The sequence below is a fragment of the Diospyros lotus genome, chromosome 7 (genome assembly GCF_014633365.1).
Source record: "Diospyros lotus cultivar Yz01 chromosome 7, ASM1463336v1, whole genome shotgun sequence".
Lineage (NCBI taxonomy): Eukaryota > Viridiplantae > Streptophyta > Magnoliopsida > Ericales > Ebenaceae > Diospyros > Diospyros lotus.
Window position 1 is genome coordinate 36,674,512 of NC_068344.1, and position 11,104 is coordinate 36,685,615.

Consider the following 11,104-nt stretch of genomic DNA (forward strand, 5'->3'; position numbering starts at 1 on the left):
ATGTTATCTCATACACAAAATAACCTTTCCTTGGACATCTTAGGCTAAGATAGAAATCTTCTACACTAGTACAGAAAGCTGGTTGAGATGATGACACTGGCATCTTGGCATAAGCCAACCATGAGGTACCAGCAGTTTCTTAAACAGAAGCTTCTTTAATCAGGCTACATTTTTTCCCATTCAGTCAGTAGATACATATAAACCCAAAGGTCTCTTTACTCATCCAAAGTTGAATATATTAAGAGGGGTAAGGGAACTAACTCAAGATTATTCCCAAGTTGAAGAGTCCTAAAGAGATGAGATTTGATAGGTTCATTCTTTTTTACTAAGGGGTGTTACCCTGCTTAAAATACAAAAACAAAAATACAAATAGAAATTCTTGAAATTCACACATAAACCTGTGAAATAATAGCATTCAAACTGTATTAAGTTACTATCTGTCCCAATACAGCCACTTGCTTTACAATCTAGCAACTGGGTGTATTAGGACTGAGGAAGGGGTTGAACGTAGAGTGATGATCCAGGAACGCATCTCCTATTCTTAGTATGTTATGTACAGTTTTGACTAACATCTGCAGTATGTACAATAAATCACTCTGAAGCTAAGGCCCTTTACTTCCAAACCTTAATGGCCCCATCTCTACTGCTTGATATTAGAAGTCGTTGGTTCAGCTTGACAGGAGCCAAAGATAGAATAGAGTCACGATGGCAACCTGCAGAATCAGTGGCAGCAGCAGCAAGTACTGTCTTTGGAGTCAACTTGGTTGCCAGAGGTCGTCTCATCGTCTCCTGAGAGAATTAGTGGAATCTCAAATATCAGTCCCACTCCAATGACTTAATAACTATGGAAGACTTACAATCTTTTTTCAATTAAAAAAAAATCTTATGTTAAACCCCTAATGGAAGACTGCACAACAATACATCTATAAGAGCCGAGAGACTTTCTACAAAGAATGAGTTCTTTGCAATTAGGCTTAAGAATACTCAATATACCCATGAGTTTACAACAGTATAAATTTTATAAAAATATATCACAAGAAAATATCAGGGAATCCTGAATAGGCCTTGCCTTTAGTCAGTACAGAGCTAGCTATACTAAAGACTTCTACAAAAAAAATTTACAAGTTAATCAACTTTTCTAGGCACCAAGATATTGACTACAAACACTTGGGCAACAGGTACATTACCAATACAAGCAAGCAACCGTACATATAGATGAAATAAGGAAACTAAGTATGCAAGTTATAGTGCACAATTATATACCAAAACTGCCACACAATAACTTTTTGTTTCTATTATTCTGATAAAAGTCTGGGGGGAATGTACATTCAGCTCATTTCTGTAGGTTTAACTGTCAGTCCATGAACAGGAGCATATTTAGCATCAACAACACAAAGAAAAGTTTGGGGGAATCCTGCTTCAGTAATAGAAGATACCTGCACAACTTGTACCCCAAAACTAGACTTTGTTTCAAAAAAATAATCATTTCCAACTCCCTTTACAGTTGGCCCACAGACACAGTAGCTCTTGTCAGGGCTGCAGTATTGAAACCAATGGCCAATTAGGTAGAAAAAATCACAGGATAACCAAATGAACAAAAATGGGAAACAAATAAAACCTGTAATGGTCCCAGCGACGTATCTTCAAGTCTGTACCACCAGTTAACAGATCTCCTCCAGGTAAGGGGAGCAAAGAACGAATACCAGGAACACGGACAGCAGGCTCATTAAGTTCATCAACCCTGTACTTAGGATTGACATTTCGCCTTAGATCGGGTTTAATATTTGCTTTAGTGGATGGCCTGGCCAATGCCCAAGGAAGGTCAGAAAAATCAGCATCACTGTCATTATTTATCACCCTCAATACCTGCAAACTCATATGAGAAAATAGTGATTTGTTAGGAGAAAACTGATGAAAAACAAGCAAACTTTATGCATAATGTAAAAAGGGCCACTCCAGATATTGAAATCATAACAGGTTTATTTCATTTACTTAAAACAACTCATCCTTCAAACTATTAGACAAGCACTTAAAAGTTTACCAATTGATTGTTGTCCATTAAATATCTTTAGAATATCTTCCAAACAAAACACGTGAAACAACTTCTAGAATTAGTAAATCCAGATTGAGGATTCTTTCATTTTCTACTGGATTCAAAATGCATCCAACTCTCAATTTCACTTATTTTGAAAGCCAAGTTATACAAAGAAGAACCCTGTATTTCGCATAACATTTTCAATGTTTGCCTCTCCTCCATACATGCAGGCACTCTGTTTGTCATCATTCAGCATCTTATCAGATATGTCTACCCCATTTATATGTTTATCTCTTTGGGATTATATAAAATTCCAGCATTCTCATGGAAAAAGGAAGATTAATCTGTCCAATTCCACTAATATAAAGCTTCAATTAAAAAAAAAAAATAGCAACTTGCCTGGTGGCAGCTTCCATTTTCTGCATTCCAAAGAGAGACTTCATTACAACCTGCTGCAACATAAACAAGAGGCCTTGCAGCAGTTGATATAGCAGTGTTTGAAGGTGGAAGAAAAAGGCACATTTTCTCAATAGGACAAACAAGAGAATACTGCCATGAGTTGACAGGAAGACAGAACCTAAGATCCCAAAGAGTAAGCACACCTCTTGAAGAGCCAGACACAAACCAGTTCCCACAAGGGCTTGCCACCAGAGAGGACACATAACCTTCCTCAGGATTTACTGTTGAATTCCATGAGTTTGAATTTGTTCTCATATCCCAAAGATGTATCCCACAATGCTGGGTGCTGTACATAATCATCTGCCTGGAATCCCTATCTGCTGAATAGTTTAGAAGGCTGAGTATGGCACCTTCTCCAACACTTGTTTTTTTGACATCAGCAATGCCTGTATACTTCTCAACAATGTTGCCAAGACCTCTAGAGATATAATCAACAGAGAACATATGTATTACACCGTCGCAGGCTCCAACAACAACTTGAGCGGAGCCTTGGAGCATTGCAACGTGTAGTGCTCTGCTTCCCTCCAGGGAATAAGTTAGCCTCGACCTAAATGAGATGTCTTTCTCTAACTTCCTGGAATCCCACACCTTAACAGTGGAATCATCAGATGCACTTACAAAAAAGCTATGATCCGTGGAAATGGCAATGTCATTAACAGCAGAACGATGCTCCTGAAGATGTGCAACCAACACCCCACGTGGCTTCCACCCTGAACCTGGGATTGATGAACCTCGTGTAAACGATGGTAATCCAGTTACATCTGTTGGACTTCCGCCATCTTCCTCTACAATAGGACTTCCTTTCATTGCACTAGATCTAGTTGAGTCTTGAAACTTGCTGCTAATAAATGCTGTTTGATCATTTTCCCTGCTTTCTGCTTCATGCACCACTCTGTGAAACTGTTTAGAATTGTTACTAATACTAAAAGAACCCGAGACTAGCTTAGGCAATGGAACTGAACTAGCCAAGCCTAAGGATTTATTTGCTGGATCCATCCAAGGCATGGACGATGAACCCAAGCCAAGAGTGTTCAATTGCAGTGATGAACCAGAGGCCGCTGGAGTAATTGCTGCTGCTCGTTTATCTTTCTTAAAGTAATACAAAGGTATGCCTCCTGATGATTTCTCAACAATAAAACTGTTCGAGCAACTAATTTGAGGAGACATAAAGCTAGAAAATTGCAATTTTTCTGGGCAAAGAGAATCACGATTATCAATTGGGCCAGAAGTAGTAGGAAGAAAGCTAGCCGTAACACCTAGTTTAGCATCACCATTATCAGGCTTGGTCAGATTCAGCCATTCAGTTCCATTGCCACCAGGTGTATGACCCTCTACATCATATGGTCTGTCAGACCATCCCTTTATTGGATTCAATTCTCCAGCTGCTCTCTTGTACAGGTCTACAGTTTCCTGTTGTTTAGATTGAGGTGATGAATTATACCATATCTTTCTCTGTCTCTCTAACATGTCTGAACTCTTGGCATTTTCTAAAACTTCATAAAATACCTGCCTAGGGACAGGAGGCTTTAAACATAAAAGAAGAGCCTTTTCTGATGCTAGAGATGCAGGTTGTCTGCGGAGGAATGGACGTATGACTGGGACAAGGAAAACATAAGAATCTACAGCACCTAAACTCTCACTGCTAGCTGCAATAAAGGTGACTGATGACCTCCTTACCCACTGGCTGGGATAACACAATAATGGAAAAGCACGCTCAATCATTTCAAGCAATACCCTCTTCCGTAGGAAGTCACTCTTGCATAGAATGGCCAAGCAATCTAATGCATTCACAATTACAGCCTCTGATGCATCACTTAAGGCCTGCTCAATGTAAGGTAGAAGATACTCCTCTACACTTCTTTGGCCCACAAAGAAGCAGACATAAATGATCTGTCCATAAAATACAGCTCTCAGCTGTTCATCTCTATCATTTAAAAAAGCAGGAAGGATGGGCAACAAAAGGTCGTTACTCTGTCTCTGACCGAAGAACCAACATAAGTTGCCTATATCCTGCAAAAGTGCTCTCCTGATGTTTGGAGTTTGCTTTGGGCCCATTACAAGTTCCTGAATGACATCAGCTATGGACTTCCTCAACTGTGCAAGCTGCACATCACTGTTCCGGTTATGCAAGCGTCCAGATGCCTCAGTAAATGGGGGAGACGAATTTGCTTCATTGAGAATACCTGCCTCACTCAAGCTTATTGAGTGAAGTAAAAACCCGTAAGCAGTTAGAGCCAGTTTAGATATATTGCTAGCATAACATATCCTCACACTTTCCTCTGAATCATCGGGAAGCATGGACAGCATTGGAAGAATATACTCTGGAAAAATTTTAGCATCACTAGGAGGAAAATCTCGAACTAAAGGCAGAATATCACACAAAGTCTCCAAAGCAGCACAGCGCACGATTGCCGCAACATCAGAAAGCATTGCAACAACATATGGAAGTACACGCTGCAGTCGATCTTCATCATCAATATATAAGGAGCAAGACTTAAGCAACAGTACAGCTCCCCTTCTCAGATGAGGCAGTTTGACATTGCGTATGCAAGAACATAGCAGAGAGGCAATCAGAACCATACCTTCACAGCTATCACCGTCCTGAGGCAATGGTAACAAAGGCATTCCAAAAGTGTCTGACTGATTTTCATATTCAGACATCAATGAATTCAACTCATTCATTGTAATTTTTTTCAGAAAAGGATGGTGATTTCTTTTAAATACACTAGAGATGGACTGAAGTAGCTCGCCAGGGGATTGCATGCCACACTGTTTCTGATCTTCAGATAATGCAGAAGTCGCTGCATCCACTAGTATCGGTTTCATTTCTGAATAGCGATTACTCTGTTTCACATCTCTGAGTAAATTACTGATATCACCAATAAGTTCAAGACGATCATTAACTGACCCTTTCTCTGCCTCTTCCTTTTCCATCAGGGAAACATTTTTCAAATCAAAGTTTTTCTTTATACCCATCGGTTGTAATGATTGACCACCTATGGTGCCTGACTGTTTTCCCAGTCCAACACCTGTCTCCTGATTTGAAATTTTGTTCATCATTTGCTTACGTATCTCCTGAAAAACAGTCTGGCACACTGCAACCTACAGGAGAAAGGAGCAGTATAAGTATTGGTATGCAGGACAAAAGATTCCAGTATTAAAAGACTTAAACTATGAAAGTGTCAAAGAGGTTCTGTTTTGACAAATTCGGACATAAGGCTCCATACCCTTGCATCAGAATCAAGTCGATTCAAGTGGGAATAGAAATTATGAAGAAACGGTGAGAAGTAGCTTGGGAATACAACACTTGCATAGTTCTGAAGGTAATTTTCAGCAGAAAATCTCAACTCTGGATCCAACTGAATCATGTGAAGAATCATCTTACGGATTCCTGAATCTGGGATCTACACACATAAGACAGAGATTTGACAGTAAGCATGAATAGAGGTCAATTCAAAAAAAAAACTTGTTGGAAAAAATTGATTTAAGTATTTATTGAAAACCTATTTAGAGGAAATTTATAATTTGCAGAAATAATCCACAAAGTAAATACATAATAAAAAAATGATAGCATACAGACTAGATCAGAATGAAGTTCCATTTATATCAAAGGGAGCCATGGAACATGAGGCTGAGTCACCAGAGAAGACATGATGCCATGAGAGACTACCTTCTCAAGATGTTGGGCAGGATCATATTGACCTCTGCGATAAGCAAGAAGCTGAGACAATTCAAAAAGAGGCTGGCCCTCAAGGAAAAGTTCCGCAATCACACACCTAAAAGCATCAATCACTCCAATTAGAACATGCACACATATGATATTGCATAAATATACACTAAACAATGAAATTTCACATGATGCATCAGCACTTGGCCAAGGTCAAACAATTTACCAAATGCATCCCATTTAAGTGAGACAAACATATGATCAAGTTGTACACTTTCTATTAGTGGCAGTAAGGCACCCATGTCACACAATGGCATACACAGAGAACATAAAAAGAAACTGGAAGGCTATGAAGTTGTATGATGTCCAATAATAAATCAAATCCCAGAGAGTTGTATGTATGTGACAGTGACAAAAGAACCAGTAAAGGAAAAAACATTAGCATCACAACAGCAGTGGAATTGATGCTAACAGATAAGGCTGGACATCATAGCTCCCAATGGCAGCCATTAAATTGGTAATGGCGAGCCAGAGAGTTGGAATTTAAGGTTTCATAACTAATTAAAGAAATTAACATGTAGCAAAGGCCAGTATTACACGAACTTGCTACCATTCAAAAAACCAGTAAGATCTGTTCATTTCAAAAAAAAAAAAAATACTCATTTTGTTCAATAGCAGTAACCATAATAACAAATCTGCAACACACACAAACATATTATTGGATTTGGGCCAATAGGAGAACAATCAAAGTATAGAATGCACCTTCCTAGATATTCTAATTTCAGAAACAACTCACCCTACAGCAAAGATGTCCATAGATGGCCTTAGTGGTGCATCTTGTGCAACTTGCATCTCACCTCCATGTTCATAGAACCTCTGTCGATAAGAAGAGAAAGCAATATAACGGTTATATTCAACTCAACGTGATACTTATCAAAAATAAAACAAAACCAAACCTCAATGACTTGTGATGATGAGAATGACTGCAAAGGTTACCTCAGATTATAGCTAATTTCCCTTTCTTTTCTCTCTCAAAAAGAAGTTGGATGCATGGACATAGATATCATTTTTATTTTTCAAAAAAACTGTGTGGTGAAGTTCCCAGCTCCACTACCCTATGTAATATAGATACATATATATATATATTGAGAAACAAAATAAAGCATGAATACAGAGCTCAAGAGATAGAGGAACACTTCAAAATCTAGAGGCTTTAAATTGAGAAGATTGAAAACCAAATAGATGAAATGTAAGTTCAGTATAACAGAAGTGTGGATGATGTTGTGGTGAGACTTGAAGATCAAGTCATCCCAAAGAAAAAGATCAATTCATAAGATAGATTGATCAGAATGTTATCCATAAAATTAAGGTGGGATAGTTAAAATGAAAAAGTCTGTCTGGCTATGTGATGGTAAATTCCCAGTAAAACTAAAAGGAAAACTTATAAGATGGCAATGCAACCAACTTTGTTGTATGGCACAAAATGTTGGCTAGTAAAGCAAGAAAAATTAGAGAGGACCAACCTCCGGAGCAAGATAACATCGTCTTCTTCCTCCAGTGTCAAAGAAAAATGAGAAATCGGAGGGATCATCGTGGGGAATATAAGTGGGCTTGAAGGACGCAAAGTCAGTAAGGTAAAGCCAATTCCATGAAGTTACAAGAACATTCTCGCACTTAATGTCACCTGGAACATTTAATGCTAATTTGTCAACAAAAAAAAAAAGCGCATGCATTATGCTAGGATCATTCTGATTGAATGAGTGAGCTCACCATGACAAACTCCATGCTCATGGCTCTGTTTCACTGCAAACAATAGCTATGCAACCAGCATAAACAAAATAGTAAGTCACACCATTACCAATTAAAATTCAAAACCTAAAAAGAGAGAGGGAGACAGACCTGAAAAGCCAGCCATTTCTTTTCAACAATACTGAGAAAAGGCCGAGTGCTTAATCGGTCATGAAGATTATTGAAAAAGTATTGCCTCAGCAGATAAGCTGCTTTATCCGTTTCAAGCCAAAACTGTCAGCATACCACGTCAGAACATTGAATGGTTGAATTTTCTAAGTGACAGGGAAAAAATGTGTATTTTAAACAAAAATCCCCTCATTTGGTCCCAAGAAAATCAATAAAAAGAACAAACAAGAAAATTTAATTCAACTGAAATTTTCATATGACGCTGGAACAGAATGAGCCTATTGCAATCATTCAGCAGGTCAATTAGAGTTCTAAAGCAGAAAATCAACAAAGAGAAATAGAGGAACCACAAACCAAATACACTGACTTCAATATGCTCATTTTAAGTCAATTTTGAATTTTGATTTTCCTATGGTTCCTTTGCACCTAAACCCAAATAATTTGGCTGTATCATGCCAATTGTATCCTTTATACTATCATTGCACTGATCAAACTCAAATTCAAATTTCCACGGTTCCCAACAAATCATACAATTCACAACCGCTATTCCGTCCACGTTCCCGAGTTCCCTCAGCAACCAAACAAAGGCATCTCCTTTAGGGCTTAATATTATTATCAATGACAGCGCCAAAATCTTAACAAGAAAAATAATAAAGAACAGGGACCTGGAAGGGCCAGCAATGGGTATCGTCACGCCTAGGGAAGATCTCACGGATTTGTGCGAGTCGCCGCTCGTAGTCGCGAAGATCGATCGAGTCGCCACGCTTGAAATATACCTTAACGAGGACCAATCCCTCGTCGTGCTTGCACTGTATGGATTTGAGGAATCTGCCTCTGCCTAAAACCTCCTTCAGCACAAGATTGTACGACGACGGCAGGTCGTGGAGGTAGTATTCCGTCGCCGAGGCTTGCGTCGTCCGAGCGATCTTGTTGCCCATGCTCTGTCTCGAAGACGTCCTCTTCTCTCTGAGTCCCGGCGGTTAGGTTTTACATTCCGATGGTTCCGACGGGCGATTTGGAGGTTTGGCCTCGGGATTTTCCGCCGGAGAGCCTAAGCAAAGCGAGCATCGCCGCCGTGGCGGTCTGTATCTCCAGGACTTGTTTTGTTTGGGATACTTGGAGACGGGACTCTCGTATAGACTGGATGTTTAGAGGCCGGTGGATGCTCCAGTTAGGTTTTGCCACGTCTTCTAACGAAACTTGGAGACGAAGGCTATCAACAAACCATAAATAAAATAATTTCCATATTTAAAAATTTATTCACGAGTTTTATAAAAGAATAAATATTATTTATAAATATTTTAATTTTAATAAATCTCAAAATATTAAGATAAATATTATTTATAAAAATATTATGTTGTGTTTTCTTTCTTATTTTTAGTCTATTTTTAGTTTTTGATTTTTTAAACTAATAAAAATACATTTATTTTGATGTTTTTAAAAACATATTTTTAAAAATAAAAAAAATTATAAAAAGAATCCAAACAACTCACCCTCTAAAACATAGGGAGCACATTCATTTTTACTTTCCCTTTCATTCTTTTCTTTTCAAGTCATCAGTGTCACCACTACTTCATTCTCTTCCTCTTTTCAAGGCCAAATTCGTCGCCACCATTTCGTTAGCCACGCTTGGCCTGTGGCCTTCGCCAACTCGTCGCAACAATCATCGTCGCTCTTACCATTTTCCATCGTGATTGTCGTCGACCATCATCGTTGTCAGCCTTCCACGACATGTCTCTCGTAGTAGGTCTCTTGCAGTAGTTGTCAAACGGTCTCCTTCGTCTTCACCATGGTTGTGCCCACAATCGTCTTTCTCCGGCATCGCCTTCTACCATCATTTTCTCGCTTTGTCACAACAACGTTGACTTTTCATCACGACGATGTTGTTACCTTTGCCGGTGGCAAGAGAAGATGAGAGAGATGAAGATGAGTTGCTTACTAAAAAGAATAGTAACAAGTAGATTGCGGGCACATAAAAAATGAAGAGAAATGAAATAGAGAAAGAGGTTTTCTTGGGGAACGTGATGGGGGTTTATGAGATGAATAATGCTACACGAACAAACTCTTGGACAACTTGGTGGATAACTCAATTCATTGCGATATTTTGACACCAAAATATTGCGATAAATTAAACCCAAATTATTTGAAAAATCGTGCGAAATTGGAGCTTATTCTTTATACTCTACCCCCTATCTCTCTCACTCCAATGTCTCTCCCTCCATTGCGTCTCCATTTCTCTCTTCCCCCACTGCATCTCCTCTACTTTCGATCATTCGGTGCTCGTTCTTACCGTCATCGGACCTCTACCAGTAGCTACGTCAGGCATTGACGTGCATCTACTCTGCCTCCAGCCATCGCCGCTTACATCGCCAGCGGCTCAAATATGAAGGAGTCACCAATGAGCTCAAAGACAGAGGAAATCGGTTGCCGACAAACTCACCTACATCGGTGGCCTATGGTTGGTGCTCGATGCTTAGTGCTTCCTTCTTTCTAGGTTTTCTATTCTCGCTCATCGCTTCTCTCATGTCACTGTTTGCTGTCCGCCAACATCGACACCAACACCTCCATCTCTCTATCTCCGTCAAAGATGACTCATTCATTTGCCTCCACCGTTCACCGCCGTTTACTACTATCTAAATATAAATATATACAAATTAAATATCTATATTACACAAAAAATTTACATATGTACAAATCTACACAAATTAGGTATATATATTACACAAAAAAATTATATATATATATAAATATATACAAACTAAAAACATATTATAAATTATTTATCTAGATCAAATTAAACCTATTTTATTACTTTTAAAAATTTTGGCTTGTAATGTGTTGTAACTTTTAAGAATATAGTTTGGGTTGCAATTTTCAAAAAATTATTTTGTAATTTTGTTTTATTTTTTAAATTATAAAATGAAAATTAAATTATAAATTATAATATTATAATATTTATTTTTAATAAAAATATATATTTATATATTCATCATAATACAATTATACTTCTTCTTCATCATTCATAC

At 38.3% G+C, this 11,104-nt stretch overlaps 1 protein-coding gene across 1 annotated transcript; it reads right to left on the reverse strand.

Annotated features, from left to right (window-relative positions):
- Positions 1-364: 364 nt before the first annotated feature.
- LOC127806200 (serine/threonine-protein kinase VPS15) lies at positions 365-9,227 on the reverse strand. Its single transcript, XM_052343334.1, has 11 exons — positions 8,744-9,227; positions 8,061-8,183; positions 7,932-7,977; positions 7,685-7,845; positions 6,958-7,037; positions 6,165-6,270; positions 5,722-5,898; positions 2,435-5,596; positions 1,619-1,866; positions 1,437-1,536; positions 365-789 (listed from the first exon to the last, which is right to left on the reverse strand). Exons 1-11 carry the CDS (start codon positions 9,014-9,016, stop codon positions 613-615), a joined length of 4,653 nt encoding a protein of 1,550 aa, XP_052199294.1. The 5' UTR covers positions 9,017-9,227; the 3' UTR covers positions 365-612.
- Between the last annotated feature and the right edge of the window lie 1,877 nt (positions 9,228-11,104).

Bases quoted from the DNA above. Each gene is read 5' to 3' on its own strand.
- LOC127806200 (XM_052343334.1), bottom strand. From the start codon at position 9,016: ATGGGCAACAAGATCGCTCGGACGACGCAAGCCTCGGCGACGGAATAC. The intron at 8,184-8,743 runs GTCCCTGTTCTT...GTATGCTGACAG, and splicing joins CCCATTGCTGGCCCTTCCAG to TTTTGGCTTGAAACGGATAA. The intron at 5,899-6,164 runs GTAGTCTCTCAT...TTATGTGTGTAG, and splicing joins CTGCCCAACATCTTGAGAAG to ATCCCAGATTCAGGAATCCG.